This window comes from Brienomyrus brachyistius, chromosome 3 (assembly GCF_023856365.1).
Source record: "Brienomyrus brachyistius isolate T26 chromosome 3, BBRACH_0.4, whole genome shotgun sequence".
In the NCBI taxonomy this organism is placed as follows: Eukaryota; Metazoa; Chordata; class Actinopteri; order Osteoglossiformes; family Mormyridae; genus Brienomyrus; species Brienomyrus brachyistius.
The window spans coordinates 23,071,510-23,086,587 of record NC_064535.1 but is presented as its reverse complement, the minus strand read 5'-3'; the positions used below and the strand labels follow the sequence as shown (position 1 = coordinate 23,086,587).

Below are 15,078 nucleotides of genomic sequence, written 5' to 3'. Positions count from 1 at the left end.
CATTGACTGTATGTGGGTCTCCAAAGACCCGATTGTGAAATACTGCTTTAGAAAAGTACCACCTCACTAATTAAGCGACATCACAATATCACAGTAATGATTTTCTTATCCAGAGAAGAGAGAAGTGTGTTTGTAAATGACAACAAAAATTACAGTGCGGAGTTATTCCAAAGTCACTTGTTTCATCATTTAATCTCAAAAATAGAGGCTGTGCTACCATCTCTAACTCCACAGGCCAGTCACCTCTGGGGAGACACAAACCAGCTGTTTGCAAACAGCACTTATTGTTACTAGGAAGCGCTGCTTCGATCCGAGTACAAGTGTTTCCTTTCTTGTGTGTTTTCTGTGAATATGTAGACGTCCTTTGGTTCAGACTGGCTTTGCAAGTGAGGACCAGGCGAGGGGGTCACGGTCACCCTGCCCCATAGGCCCATGTCTCCAATTTCACCTCGTGTTCCTCAACCCTTCAATCTCCGCTGTCATCTTGGCAGCAGAAACGTGTTTATTGTAACTCCATCCACAGCAAGTGTCCGGCAGGAGAGTGTGTATGAAAGAGCGGCAAGGAAATGGCCCCTTATGGCCCCCCAGAGGGGCACTTTTAAAGTCACACAATGCAATACCATCAGCCATCCAAGCAATGACACTTGCCATCGTTAGACTTTCCTGGCCAAATTGAGTTTGGATGCCAGGCACCGTGGTAAAATCAGGAGACTGACATGACCAGATGTCCATTTTCATTATCCGTCAGCTTTTCACACAGACGCCACAAGCTATAAATCTGATTTTATCTCCTCCGCCCTCCTTCAAACCAGCAAGACTGAAGGATCTCGCCTCGCGTCACATTTGGCCTCCAGCTGACTGAGTGAGTGAGTACAGCTTAATAACACGGCGTGTATTTACCGTTCACTATTTGCATTTGTATCACTTACGCCGCTGTCGGTTCCAGAACAGAATGACTGTGTGCTTACTGTCCATGAATAATCTGAAGGCAAAGGCTGTACTTAACGTCAGTGTGCATTTGTGTAGTTAGAGATGGGATTGCGGTTTTCTGCAAACATATTGCGCTCAGATTCTGCCATCTGTGAACATTCTTCTTTCGCCATTCAAATTAACCCTGGACAAATTAAGCTCTCAAATTTTATAAGGACTGCATGCAAATAGATTTTTTTTCTCCTTCCTTATTCAGTAAATCAGTATTTTTATGAGACAATATTTAGGAGAATTAATCAATATGAATTATCAGCTTGACAATGTTTAATGCTTAATGTTAATGTACTGAAATTAAGCTTCCCTTGCAGTTCATCGAATAGGACCCTACAGTTATTTATATCAAGGTCATAAACATGTAACTGTTATCCCAGGCAACGTGTCAGGACAGTTTTTCAACAACTGGTGGTCCTTAGAACCTTAGATTCTCTGAGAACCATTAGTCCTCCATAGCTCTCTATGTTTCTAGCCCATGACTGATTCTCAAAATAACTGGTCTCTCCAGAACACAGCAAACCTCCAACTTCTCATTTAAGGCATTTAGCATGCATAATCTAATTGGCTGGCTGGACATATGAGGGAGGAGCTTAATAGTTCTCCGTAAGACATTTTCTGAGGGGATAAAGTTCTGTAGTACCTATTACTTGTCGGATCCCCAACAGTAGACGGAATATTACCATATCATGTTTCTCTCGAACGGACCTAGCTATTTGTTCAAGTAGGACCTCTTCACAGGACTTGAACATGCAGAACTGATATTCTGATCTTCTTTCAGGTCAAACCAGCAGTGACAGCCATGTCTGAGAAGTATGTATGCGTTTTGGTGCTCTTCAGGTCTATACTGCAATTCATCCTTGTCACTTTTTGAAGTGCATCGAAATTGATTTCTTCCATTTAATCTTGTTTTTATACCCCCGTATGACCCAATACTAAAATAGCCCGGTAAGTGTGTTATTATTTTTGCAGGGAACTAAATGTGTGTCATGAACAACAATTAAAATAATAAAGATAACTTCTCAGCACTGAAATTGTTTATATTTCAGTGTTCTTATTGAACAATAATTTAACAGCTGGCGGCCAAGAATATCAATACTTCTAGAGCATGTAGCCATAGTAATCCAATAAAAGAAAATGTGTAACAGACTTCAGAAGCATAGTTGCTTAGAGCATGCAATTTGTTGAGCTGAATTCTTTCGTTCATTTTTCTTGCCGATCCTGCTTGACATTTTCATCTGCATGACAGATGTTCACTTTCAGAGCTTCCAGATTAGAAACCAGATTATAAAACATGTGTTCGCTGTTGTATCAGTAGCAATGGCAACAAGTAAATTCAGGTGAAGTGCCAAGATAAAAACAGATGGTGTTGTGTTTGGTGGAGCAGTATGTCAGTTCTTAATAAGCTTTATCGCGTATCCGGTGATCTCGAGAGCAAGAAGAAATGGTCTATCAGGAGCCAAGAGAAATAATAACTAACTTATCTTATTAACTAACTTCTTTACTTCTCTTTCTTCTCCAGAGGAAGTCCAAGATCACTGCATCCCGAAGACTGGGACTAAAGGTACATATTAGCCGGCCTTTGATTGGCAGCTGAAGGGACTAAAAGTACTTGTTAGCCAGCCTTTGATTGGCAGTGAAAAGGACTGAAGGTAAATGTTACCTAGCTTTTGTTTGGCAGTAGAATGGGCGTAAAGTTAGACGTTAGCCCACTGGCAACAGAAGGGACTAGAAGTACATGATAGCCAGCCTTTGAGTGGCAGTCGAAAGGACTACAGGTAAATGTTAGCCAGCTTTTGACTGGGAGTAGACTGGGCATAAAGGTACATGTCAGCAAGCCTTTGATTGGCAGCAGAAGGGACTAATGATACATGTCAGCAAGCCTTTGATTGGTAGCAGAAGTGAGTAAATGATACATTTTAGCCAGCCCTTGACTGGAGGAGACAGTAACAATTGACATGAGCTCTGACAATCATGCCACAAGCTGATTTCTGTGTTGGTGCCATCACCACCTGCCTTTTCAGGGAAGGTCCCGAGTTCCATAAAAATGACTTCAGTGTCCCTGACGCTCTTTCATCACAGATCAATCTGTTGAAGAAGGCAGCCTCGTTGCTGGAAGCTGAAAGGGAGGAGAAGAGGCTCGAGAGAGAGAACACTCTAAACGAGCGAGTCCCTCCCTTGAAGCTCACAGGACTGTCCATGCAAGAGCTTCAGGTACCGCACCCGGATTCCTCACCTGCCGAGCATGTCATGCGATACAAGCAGCTCCCAACCAACATAAGTAATCGATTACATAAACCCTTACATAAGTAAAAATTCACACAAATTAGATTTATCTCTGCATTTCATTCAAGACACCTTATAGAACACAAGCGCCAAAAATATACTAGTAATACATAATATTCATCCATTATCGTGACCGCTTAATCCCCACTGGGGTCCACCCAGGGCCTGGAGCCTATCCCCGGAACAAAGGGCGCAGACAGACACCAACCCTGGGCGGGTGAAAACTCTCAGTAATACATACTAACCAACGCATATTAAATTAATGAAGATTTGTACTCGCCACAGAATCTTTGCAAAGAACTGCACCGTAAAATCGATATCATTGACGAAGAACGGTACGACATTGGGGCGAAAGTGGCAAAAAATGAAGAGAAGGTATTTAATATCCATCCATTTGTCCATCCATCCATCCATCCATCCATCTATCCATCCATCTTCTAACCACTTATTCTGGTCTAAGTCACAGAGTATTTAATATCACTGATAACATTTCTGATGTCCAATATTTACTTTGCCCAAGTAAATTATATCCTTTACTTCTCAAAATATTAATGGCTATTGGGTCACCATGCTCAAATAATTGTTTTATGCATATATTACCTGTCTGTTGAAGTACAGTATTGCAATACAGACCATTCATGCAGCTTACGGGTACTTAAAGTAAGTCTGCCAGTGCCTCAGAGAGAACCTCACGGATGTGTGCGACCAAAGATTCAGGAGTTGTCCCAGAAGATCTTCGAGATAAAGGGCAAACTGAAAAGGCCCAACCTGAGGAGGGTGAGGATCTCGACTGAGAACTTGCTGAGTGTCCTTCTAGGCTCCAAGCAGAAGGAGTCCATTGACTTCAAGGCCAACCTCAAGACCGTCAAAAAGGAAGAGGATAAGGTAAACCAAGGTTCCTCTGACCACAGACCACTGATGGTCAGTTAGTGTCAGTAGCAATAAGCGTGGTGCACTTCTCTAAGCAGACCCCTCTAATAAAGCTAAATTCCAGTGTGATCAACACTGCATCTATTCATCAAACCTATTAACTGGCAACAGATCAAAACCTTTTGGCAATAAGAGCCTTTATCTATACCTGGCATACTCTGTGATATTCCAGTTCAATTCAGATTATTTTTATATCACCTTCCCCAACATAACTGGCTCAAAATGCTTTTAAAAAATCACTTACTGAAATCCAACCGTGCTCCAAAGAACACAATCATGCAAAAGAGTGTTGACTTCTGTTCACTATTTAAGTTTGATAGGCGGGAATCCTGACGGAATACAAACCAGTAGGCAGAAAACACACAGAAAGCATAGGACACAGGGCGGCATGTGATATAGAGGCTGTACATTTCTTTGCTGTGTCCCCACTGTGGATGTGTCACCTTTGCAGAGGGAGGAGGTGACAGACTGGCGTAAGAATGTAGAGGCCATGTCAGGAATGGAGGGCAGAAAGAAGCTGTTCGACCCTGGACAGTGAACAGGACGGCAGATCTCAGTCCACCTCCGGCTGAAATTGACACCACGATCTGAAAGAATTCCTTCAACACGGTCTTTTGCAAGACATTCGCGCCTGAGCTCCTAATCTGCCCCAGTGTTATCTACAGCGTCTCGTTTGAAATTTAGTAATTAACTAAGTAATTGAAATTTAGTAATTAACCAAGTAACTGAAATTTAGTAATTATGTAATTAATTTAGTAATCATGGTCAGTAGGTAAAATGCTTCTTTTTTAGATCTCCAAGTTTTATTACACTGTTAAATGTACAGAGATGTGGACTCTGGGTATTCTAAATAGATATAACTTTGAACAGTGAGGACATTTCAAAAGATGTAGGTGGGCTGGTACAGATTTTAACATTTTGTTTCAGGAAGGCTTACAAAACGAAAAAGACAAGATATGGACACAATTTGTTATTCTCTGAGGCAAGATTAATAAAGTTCAGTACTGCTGGCATTTTTTAAGTGTGCAGTGTTCCTCTTATTCAGCTGTAGGCGGCGACATACAGCGATAGTTGGGGCGGATCTCTGGAAACACGGCTTTTGTCTGTTTGTGATTAAGCCAAATGCTACTCCATAAATTCCAACAAGAGTTACCTGTCGAGCCACTCTGTAACCAGCAAAAGGACATCATTTCCTGTATTATTAAATTAATTATTTTAATTGCCTTCATGAAGCTTGCGAACATAAACTGATTTTGTTAATATGTATACTGTATATTTACTCGTTTTTGAAGATTCCTGTGCATTTCTTATGAATGTAGCCTCGTGTAATGTCAGAATGTGAAGAATAATACGGATGCAAAACCGGAATAAGATGTTCTGTTCTTTGTGTATGTCTCAAGTAGTGCGGTATATTTTTCCACTCTAAACTCCATAATAGGCTACTATAACTTATTACAGCTATAACACAATTGCTTACTGGTGTTTTTTTGTTACTACAAATGTAAACATTAATTAGTAATATGAAACTATTGATTAATGAATTAAAGTGCCAGGTGCCAAGCTTTGAAAGCTCGTAAATCTCCAGGAAATTGCAATGTGGCGGCTCAGTGTTCAGCATCATGGCGTCACTCCTCCAGGGCTGCAACTTGAGTTGAGTTTGCGTGTCCTCATCGATGTTTGTGCCCCATTTCTCCCACAGTCCGAGAATGTGTCACCCGTGATGGACTCGCGTCCTATAGAGGGTGTCCCCAATTTTCTGTCCTGTGTTTCTTGGGATACACTACAGGCTCACCGTATAGCTGTACTGGATGAGAAGTATAGAATAAGGATGGGCGTACGATTTTGCCATGCAAGACGTCAGCATGCAGTATATTTAGTCCTCAAAAAAGAGGAATGAGGGGGGAAACTGTTAATAGTAACCTAACAAGAGAGTTGAGCAATAGCCTGTCAGTCAGTGGTACTACATCGGATAGGCTTATTAATAAATTCTCTTACCACACACTTAACATCACTATTTATGCAATGAGTTGTTCAGCGCTTCTAAACTGCCTTGCAAATATTCGAGCACAAGTTCCTTTAAATTATTTAATTAATGTATTAATAAATTAAGGTCTTACTCATTTTTTAAAAAAGCGTTCGCAATGTAACTAACTGGGTAACGCCTATTTCTGGTTGGACAGGAACTGCGAGAAGGGCTGCCGACTATTTATGGATTTTCACCACAAGCACCGCCTAATCGGGCGCTCCCGGCTTTCTATTGGTCCGTTCGCCCTGCCACTCAAACCGTTAAGGAATACGAAAGTGCTAATGTAAAATTCTGACAGCTGTGACCTGCGTGGAAACAGCTCGGAATACTGGACAGTGGGTCAGTGTAAGGTATTTTTAATCATTAATCTCTTTTATTTGTAAATATGAAATGCCGGAAGTGTTAGAGAAAATGAAAGTCGTTCGTTGTCGATGTGATGCAAAGATGGGAAGTTACATGTAGCAGCAAGCTAGGGTGGCTATTCTGTATATGTACCTAATATAATAATCAATATTATTGTAGATATACCGATAATGAGAAATATGCAGTTTTGAATTTCAGATGTTAATTGGCCTGCACTAGTTTTGAGGATGAATTACGTATTTTTCTAAAATAAAAATGGAAATCGGTATTCGGGGAGCAAGTTATGCAGTGTGAAACAAGTTTACCAAAATAGTTCTTGTAGTGCGTCCCAATGCGCGCTGCTTCAATGCTCCCTTGCCTGTGAACGAGGTGCTGATGTCGTTGTTTTCCGTCTCTGCTCTCTCAGGTTCCTGCCTTGGGTCGGGGGATGCCTGAACACAAATTGTTCCTCCTGAGGCATGGGGAAGGGGCCTGGAACAAAGAGAATCGCTTTTGCAGCTGGGTTGACCAGAAGCTGAGCGAGGACGGTGTCAAGGAGGCTCAGGAGTGCGGGAGGCTCCTGAAGGAGATGGGCTACGAGTTCGACATGGTGTTCACCTCCATCCTCAGCCGCTCGGTGCAGACAGCCTGGCAGGTGTTGGAGGTCATGGGGCTGGAGTGGGTCCCTGTGGTGAAGAGCTGGAGGCTGAACGAGCGCCATTATGGGGCTCTGATAGGCCTCAACCGTGCCGAGATGGCGCTGAATCATGGCGAGGAGTGCGTCAAGTTGTGGCGTCGCAGCTACGACGTGACTCCGCCCCCCATGCACGAGTCCCACCGCTACTTCACAGAGATCTACAATGACCGACGGTACAGTAGCTGTGACATTCCTAAAGAAAACCTTCCCCGTGCCGAGAGCCTAAAAGATGTGCTGGATCGCTTGTTGCCCTACTGGAACAACGTAATCGCCCCCGAGATTAAGCGTGGGAAAAGAGTGCTGCTCTCCGCCCACGGCAACAGCTGTAGGGCTCTCCTGAAGCACCTTGAAGGTATCTCAGAAAGGCATAACCGGTGTGACATCCATCAAACCTGCAGATGCTCACTTTGTGCTCCCTCTATACAGTTGGACAAACTTACTGTAGAAGTAGCTAACCCTATATATTTCCTGTTTTGAAATGAGTTCTGTTTTTAGTCTTAAAATGGCAGTCATAAGTTTATCTAAAGGGCAGGCAGTTAATGTTACATTGTAGGAGTGGATGCCCTTTAAAGGTTTAAGGGCAGCTATATTTCAGTCAGCTGTAACCTCTGAGACTCACTGTACCTCTGAATCTTGATCACCTTAATGTTCGAAAATAAGCAGGAAAGTGGGCGGATGGATACATATTCTCTGAGTGTTCCTAACGAGGCCGACACACTTCCCATAATCCTGCACTGCAGTTAATGGTCTTCCTCCTGTTTCACTTCCACTCAGCCAGGCAGGAAATGTCTTCTGTTTTTTTTGTTTTTTTCTTGCGATAGGGATCTCAGACAGTGACATCGCTGGCGTCACATTGCCCACTGGCGTCCCGATACTGCTCGAGCTGGACGGTGACCTGCGTCCGGTCAAGCCCCGGCAGCTCCTGGGAGACCAGGCGAAGATTCAGGCAGCTATCAAAAAGGTGGAGGACCAGGGGAAAGCCAAGCCGGGGGGCAAATAATGGACATGGGGATGGATTCTGTGGTTAGGGTTAGTGTGCTAACATGGTGTCATGATTGGGGTTCAGTGGACTCATCAGAATGTTTTTCGCATATATCTGAGTTCAGCGTCTCTGTGCCACTTAACCATAAACTCTGATGCTGAAAGCAAAAGCTACACATCTATACAGAATTCAGTGGGGCATCCAAGAAGGGCAACCTGTTCAATGCACATTTCAGGCGCATTTGCTCTGCCTGTTACATAATCCTTTGTTTACACATTTTTGTTAGATTGTTTTTTAAAAAGAAAAAAAACACATGAGTTACAGAAATATTTTCATACCTAAGGCCAGTGGTTCTCAATCATGTTCCTATCGCCCCCCCCCCCCCATTGGTTCATTCCAACCCTAATATAATCAGGCTTATATGGTCCTTAATAGGCTAATAATGAATGTGGGAGTTTGAAAACAGTGTAGGTTCATCCTGGCCGGCCGGGGTAGGGGGCACCAGGGACCGGATTGAGAAGCAATACTTTAGCCAAATGCCTTAAAAGCTACTATACTTCCTGTGAAAACACACTTGCAAAATTAACCACTAGGTGGCGCATTTGCATTGTTGCAGCACATCGTATTAACACATCGAGCACTCTTTTCTTCTCCCACATTTTCTTTGTCTCCCTTACTTACCGAATGTTAACATCACAGTTCAGGGACATGTTTATTTAGAATTGAATGTTTTTTTAGTTAGATTTAATTGTTAACTTGATACCCAAGCTGATCGCGTTGTCACAGACAAATAAGATAGGTGTGTCTCTGGTATTTGTTATATGAGAATGCCCATTTCAGTGAGGTAACTGATGACGTGCTTGGTACCTCGAGTGTCCACATAGTGGAACCAGTAACAACTATGGTCTGCTGGTTATAAAAGTGAAAACGTCGCTCATTAATGCTGGCTGCCTTTCGTAATCCACAGCCAGGAATTTCACTGTATAATAATGACTAGGACGTCCGGTGAAGTCTATTTGAAGGATATCTGCATCAAACTAAGAATTTGAATTGACCCCAGAATTGGTGATACCACCAACATAATGCACTTTGTTGATAATGACATTTTAACGTGTTTCTGCTGACATATTATTTATTTAAATTATTTGCTTATTTGAAATTAAGGATCTGTTTAAGAATTATAAACTTGAGTCAAACATGTTTAAATATCGGGAAATGTAGTTCTTTGTCACAATCTAAGTGCATTTCCTGATTTTTTAAGACGCTTGCTCTACACAGATATATAGAGAATCCAGCCAGCTGAATACTGGGTAAAGTTGCAGAAGGTAGATTCATTCTTTCAGGTCTTTTCATTGCTGGTAACTTGCTCTTGTTTGTATGTTTTGTTAGGTCAAATACAGATCACATTATTGTTAAAATATTTATTATAATTGTATGTGTATTTATATATATATATATATTTGTTTCCATCCTGTAATATAGTACATTCAAATAGATAAAGTTATATGGAGCAGTAACTATGGTGCAGTAGTGGGTAATTTATAATGTCTTAATAAAGGCAATAAAATAACTTCTTAACACCTGAAATATAGCATAAGCCTCTCTTTTTTGGATGCTGAAAATCGGTAACTTTGCCCTGAATTTAGTTTTTGCAAACCCTATCTGAACTTCCTTCATCTGTGGGCGAAATCTTCCACCACAGAACGTCTGCCATTCTAGTCTGAGATCTGGAGGGTTTATTACTTAAATGTCAGCGCGCCTGATGAAGGATGAGGACTGAAGTGGGAGGGGGCTGTATTCTCCGCACGTCACGTGTTTCATTGTAAACGCACTTTAACATCGGCCTACAGTGGGAACAGAACTGTGGGTATTGCCAGTCATGCATTGGATTACCAGAAGTGGGCGCCAAAGTGATCCTCTCTGCCTTAGCCTGCTGCATGACCCACTGTCTGTTGCAGTATCATTGTGAAACTGGTATTTCAAAGATGGCTCTTTCCCGGCTGTCCTCCAGTCATGCCAGATTGATGGTAGATGACAAATGATATGGATGATCGATTTGTCATCTAAAGCAGCATTTCTTTTTCGACAGATGCTTTCCAGACAGATGCACTTTAATAAATTTTTGAGTACAACCACTCGAGAAGCGGATAAATTCAAACACATAAACGAAACTCAGTTACTGTCATGTTTCAGAAGTAAAATTTAAAAAGGCAATAATCATAAAGTCAGAAATAGGCAAGCTATAGATACATACTTAGTCCTACAAACATCGAATATTTTTGTGATACAAAAAAACAAGAATCTATACTTATCCAGTGACCTGGACACATTGGTACAGTTTGCCACTGACGCTCTCATGACAGGCTTCCAGAGCGTTCTACCAGTGTTCAGAGGCACAGCTGCAGGGATTCTGGCTGCAGCAGGAAGTGAGCTGAAGGAAGGGAGGGTGAATTGGCGTATCCTGGTCAACAGGGAGGGGGGGGGGTGCATATCTCAGCTGTATGTCACTGTGGTGAAGCCGGAGGTGGGGGTTGGTGGTTTTTGCAAAAACTGTTGACACTGGAATTTACACTCAAAATAATGACTGGTTTGCCTCAGAAGTCCCAGCACTGGATCCAGTAATATAGTCTTAATATTGAAGATATAGGGCATATAGATCACACATTCTCTGATATTTGACATCCTGCACTTACACATCCACCACACTATCCAAAAACATTTTGCAAAGCATTTTTATAAAGTTTAACAAACTTATAAGGTTCCTGAAAGCAGATGTTTTGCCTACAATTACAAAAATGTCTAGGGTAATAGCATCAGGTCATTAAAATTGCCACAGCCATAGCAATGACATTAATTTAAGGCATCTTAGTAATATTTCAATGAGAATATGTTTAATCTTAAGAATCTAGCTCTTCTGAAGTCTTCATATCTTCGTTACACAGTGCTATATACAGCTCTGTGTAAAAGACGATAACATATACAGTTAGGTCAAAGAAACCATGATATCTCTACTCATAAATATTTATTTTGTGTGGTATTTATAGAGCTATCAGAGTCCATTTAAAGTCTGTATTTCTTTAAAGCACAAGGGATCAAACATGTTGCATGTCTGTCAAAGAGTAAGACAATGAGCAAATTGAATAGAAGTTTAGGACCTTGGATGGTGTCTTGTGTCCTGCCTGAGTTTTTCTGTAATCTCATTAAGACTTAAGTATATAATTAATAAGCGCATAACCTGGCACCTGACAGATGTTTACAAAGCAGCAACAATGGGTGACGACGCAGTGGAAACAATGCTATCATAATGATGCCGTGACGATGCTTCATAAGCAAAGTGTCATCCCAGTAACCGCTTACTGAGTGCCAAACGCAGCCAGGCCGCTCCGTAAAGACCGTTTCCCCACTATTAAAAAGCTCGAATATCCTTTTATGGCCGGATTCCCTTTGCGAATCTTCCCTTCTCGAAATAAGTGTGATTATAACCTGGCAACAACCACCTTGCCGGAGGTTTTTCTCGTTCCGTTATATAAAAATCACGTCTTGGATTCCATCTTCATGAGGACACCTACAGATCCCTTAATTTTAAATTGGCCAAAGCACAGCGTGGTTTAAAATGCGTTATATCAGTGTGCCGCTGGGGTTGCAGGCAGGCTATTCGTCGTGCAATTAAAGCATAGCGTTCGTCATTAGTTTAATGTCCCGTTACATATTTGAACAAGTTACAAGCATATCATGTTCTCTTTTCTCGCTCTGTGGGCCTCGACATGCTGTCACACCATCTGTCATCGCAGCTTTGATTTAAAGCCCTTCATGTTAGCGGACAGTCATGTCCGTTTAAGGATTAAGTTTGAGAGAGAGCCATTTGATACGGTTGCCTATTTAGTTCTACTCCTCACGCGTCAGAATTCCAAATAAGTACAAGACTAAGTATGAGTACATCCATTAGCTCATCCTGTATAGGGTTGTGGGAAATTTTTGAGGTAATGAAGTTAAAATAGTCATTTTTTTATTTTTATTTTTATTCAAAATAAATGTGAATGCCAAGGCCTCATTTCTAGCATGTACATTTAACCTTCAGAAAACAGCTGCTGATCTTTAATGCATGGGTTTAGAACTGCTGCCTCACAGCAAGAAGGTCCTGGGTTCAGTCCCGGGTCCTGTGTGTGTGAGTGTGCGTGCCCTGTGGTGTGTTGGTTCCCGCCCAGGGTTGGTTCCCACCTGTGCCCATTGTTCCTGGGATAGACTCCGGTCCCCCTGCGACCCCAGTTAGGATTCAGCGGTTTCAGAAAAATGGATGGATGGATGGCTCTTTAATACCCTCACTTATAGGAGAGCTCAGGTGTTGGCAGAGCTGGCTAACATCTGTTTCTTATCAGTTTCCTGGTGTTTATGGTGCCCATACTGTAAACTCTGACTGTCTAGTCCAGGATTCCCCAGTTCCGGTCCTGGAGGGCCAGAATTCCACCACAGTTAGCAGATTATCCTGCTCAGACACACCTTAATCAGCTGATTATCAGGTTTAGTAAGTGTGCCTGAACCTGCAAACTGTCTTGCAAACTGCCTTCCAGGACCGGAGTTGGACAGCCCTGGTGTTGGTTTCAGCCATTATCATTGTCTTTGGAATCAGATTTTGCTACTTTAATTCAGCTACATATAATTTTCACCAGCACATTACAGAAATAATAACTATTTTGACTTCACCATGGCAGCACTTATTTATGCCAATGCAGCTGGAGATGAAAGGCAACTGGGACACGCCCATTCACACTTCCCGTCCAATAGCATCTTGCTTTTTGCAGCTGGACACGCCCAAAAACATGTCATTCACCCAGAACTGTTAATCCACGTCTGTCCCCAGCCGACACAGACGATGAGAAAAGCCACATCCTGCTCCGGAAATTATAGATTTAACTCTGGAGCTTACACTGCTGGTGTAGTTTAAGACAAAAAAAAAATGATGGCCATTTAAAACTGTGGACACTTCATAAAATATGGGCTCGTGTGGGACGTTTCCGTAGGATAAGTCTTTTGAGCCCAAAGCACCACAGGAAATGACCAACGTCTCAAACGTTTAATTATTACACTTCGGCTAAACGCAAAAACGTGTCACAAGCCTTTGAGAAAAGTGTCTCGCACTTACAGCAGCCAATCACATGCATGGAAATGCAAGCCCCCCCACCCCCGCCGCTTCTCTACCAAATCCTACAGCATGTAGGCCTGTGCTTCAATTAAACAGGCGGGGCAGCACAGTGCTCTGTTTGCAGTTCTGTGTGCCCATCAGTGCCAGGCCAGACCGTGAATGATCATTACCCTTCATTACAGCTCAGACAAAGCACCGAACCTCCCTCCCACTGCATGGTAGGTTTGAGAACAGCTCTCCTCTTTTTTGGGGGAAGGGGCTCAAATTGAATATTCAACTTGACAATGCAAAAACATTATCGTTCAGTGGAACAGACACAAACCATTCCCATGAAAACTGTAAATTCACAATTACATAATGACGTTCCTGTAGTGACTATTTTTTAGCACGATTTCCAGTATTTCATTTTTGTTATTAAACTGGTTTAATGAATTAGTATAAATACAAAAATCGATCTAATGTCGACGAACGTTTCATCAGTCGGAACAGAAAGTAAGCACAATAGACGCAGAAAAGGTTAAGTCACCGTCTTTGCTGTGCAAGTTGAGAGGTTTTTAACTCTAAATTGGTGGTTGCTTTTTAATTCTTTCCTTCTCACGGTTCACCGTTTTTAAGTATTCAAACAGAAATCTCCCCCCCCCCATGTTTTTTCTCGCCAAGATTAACATTTCATATGATTGTTCCTGACAGACGATTTTCTTACGGAGGCCTCGTGAAGGATAACCAAAAAAGGGCATATTGCGAGTTTTGGCAGCTTCCTGGGATTTTGGGGAGTTTTTAAGGTCTAGGTATTTCATTCCCCTCCTCCTTCTCTTTTCACTTTCTTTTCGCAGACAAAAATTACTGGAATATACAGGAGGGCTGCTCTCTTGCAGAAAGTGGATCACATTTGAGGTCTTTTTTTATTTTTTTGGCGAGGGGGGAGTAATTGGTTTCCAATTAGAAGAAGCAGCGGGGAGCGCCGGGCAGGGGCAGTAAACAGCGAGCAGACGGGGGCTGTGATTTCCTCAGGGAGGGGCGGCCGCCGCTCTGCAGTTTTAATCTGCGCTTTAGCTCCGCTCCGCATTTTAGGAAGCCAGCTGCGCCTGTAGACCGCACAAGTAAGTTTTCTTTCCCCACTTTCCGTCTCGGTTAAGTGTTTTATGCGGGGTTTTAAACTCGCATCACGCCATGAGCAGCTGCCCGGGATCTCTGAATTTAGTACGTGCGCATCTAGGCTACTTGGGACCGGGGGTTTAAGGATCCATCGCTGGCTCTAACCTTGTTTTCGTTCAGTAGATGTCTTTGAAGGTTAATTGTAAAAAAATACATTACAGCTAGTCTTTTTTGTTTAACATGTCTGGCGGATGTATGCATTTTATCTATCCTATGTAAAAGCGTGTATGACTAGTGTGGTTGTATTGCATGTGGTTTGTAGTTATTTTAAAGTGTGTAATGTAGCATATGCAGGGCGGCTGTTTAACACAAAGCCAGCCTGGGGCTGATGCGGCCGCTTTTAGATGCTTATCGGGCACATGAGCGCAGAGGAAGCGGGCGCCCTTCCCGGTATGCGGGCCGGCCTTAAGGTCGGGGTGCGATGCTGGGAATACTTTATCTGCAAGGGCACTTAGGCATGGGAAGAACTGGAGATCAGGGGTAGCCGCAACGACTGAAAAGACCCCCCCCCCGACTTCTGTTGAAATCCTTAATTGCTT

At 42.5% G+C, this 15,078-nt stretch overlaps 3 protein-coding genes across 18 annotated transcripts in view; all 3 read left to right on the top strand.

The window, feature by feature from the left end:
* The first annotated feature begins 579 nt into the window (after nt 1-579).
* On the top strand, nt 580-5,210 carry LOC125739037 (troponin I, fast skeletal muscle-like). Of its 3 annotated transcripts, none has more exons than XM_049008693.1 (7): nt 580-862; nt 1,763-1,794; nt 2,504-2,545; nt 3,064-3,195; nt 3,553-3,642; nt 3,979-4,152; nt 4,649-5,210. In XM_049008693.1, exons 4-7 carry the CDS (start codon nt 3,181-3,183, stop codon nt 4,733-4,735), a joined length of 366 nt encoding a protein of 121 aa, XP_048864650.1. In that variant the 5' UTR covers nt 580-862; nt 1,763-1,794; nt 2,504-2,545; nt 3,064-3,180; the 3' UTR covers nt 4,736-5,210. The 3 variants fall into 3 exon arrangements, with proteins under 3 accessions (XP_048864650.1, XP_048864648.1, XP_048864651.1); XM_049008691.1 differs by having other exon boundaries at nt 580-866; XM_049008694.1 differs by lacking the exons at nt 580-862; nt 1,763-1,794 and adding an exon at nt 1,821-1,929.
* Nucleotides 5,211-6,359: 1,149 nt separating this feature from the next.
* On the top strand, nt 6,360-9,831 carry LOC125739035 (bisphosphoglycerate mutase-like). Of its 3 annotated transcripts, none has more exons than XM_049008687.1 (3): nt 6,360-6,568; nt 6,993-7,614; nt 8,084-9,831. In XM_049008687.1, exons 2-3 carry the CDS (start codon nt 7,014-7,016, stop codon nt 8,260-8,262), a joined length of 780 nt encoding a protein of 259 aa, XP_048864644.1. In that variant the 5' UTR covers nt 6,360-6,568; nt 6,993-7,013; the 3' UTR covers nt 8,263-9,831. The 3 variants fall into 3 exon arrangements, with proteins under 3 accessions (XP_048864644.1, XP_048864645.1, XP_048864643.1); XM_049008688.1 differs by having other exon boundaries at nt 6,361-6,562; XM_049008686.1 differs by having other exon boundaries at nt 6,468-6,573.
* A 3,635-nt stretch (nt 9,832-13,466) lies between these two features.
* LOC125738549 (non-muscle caldesmon-like) overlaps nt 13,467-15,078 on the top strand; it is a 29,625-nt gene continuing 28,013 nt past the window's right edge. For 11 of the 12 annotated variants that reach the window (XR_007396859.1, XR_007396860.1, XM_049007654.1 and 8 more), the window contains exon 1: nt 13,467-13,602. Coding sequence is in view for 9 of the 12 variants with exons in the window: in XM_049007654.1 (XP_048863611.1) it covers nt 13,544-13,602 (59 nt within the window). In the remaining 3 variants the exon portion in view is untranslated. Of the gene's footprint in view, nt 13,603-14,188; nt 14,485-15,078 lie in introns of those variants that run through there. The other variant, XM_049007657.1, reaches the window with a different exon arrangement.

Coding starts and splice junctions, on each gene's coding strand:
- LOC125739035 (XM_049008687.1), top strand. CDS start 7,014: ATGCCTGAACACAAATTGTTCCTCCTGAGGCATGGGGAAGGGGCCTGG. Junction 7,615..8,083: donor TCTCCTGAAGCACCTTGAAG/GTATCTCAGAAA, acceptor TTCTTGCGATAG/GGATCTCAGACAGTGACATC.
- LOC125739037 (XM_049008693.1), top strand. Junction 3,643..3,978: donor TGGCAAAAAATGAAGAGAAG/GTATTTAATATC, acceptor GTGCGACCAAAG/ATTCAGGAGTTGTCCCAGAA. Junction 4,153..4,648: donor TCAAAAAGGAAGAGGATAAG/GTAAACCAAGGT, acceptor TCACCTTTGCAG/AGGGAGGAGGTGACAGACTG.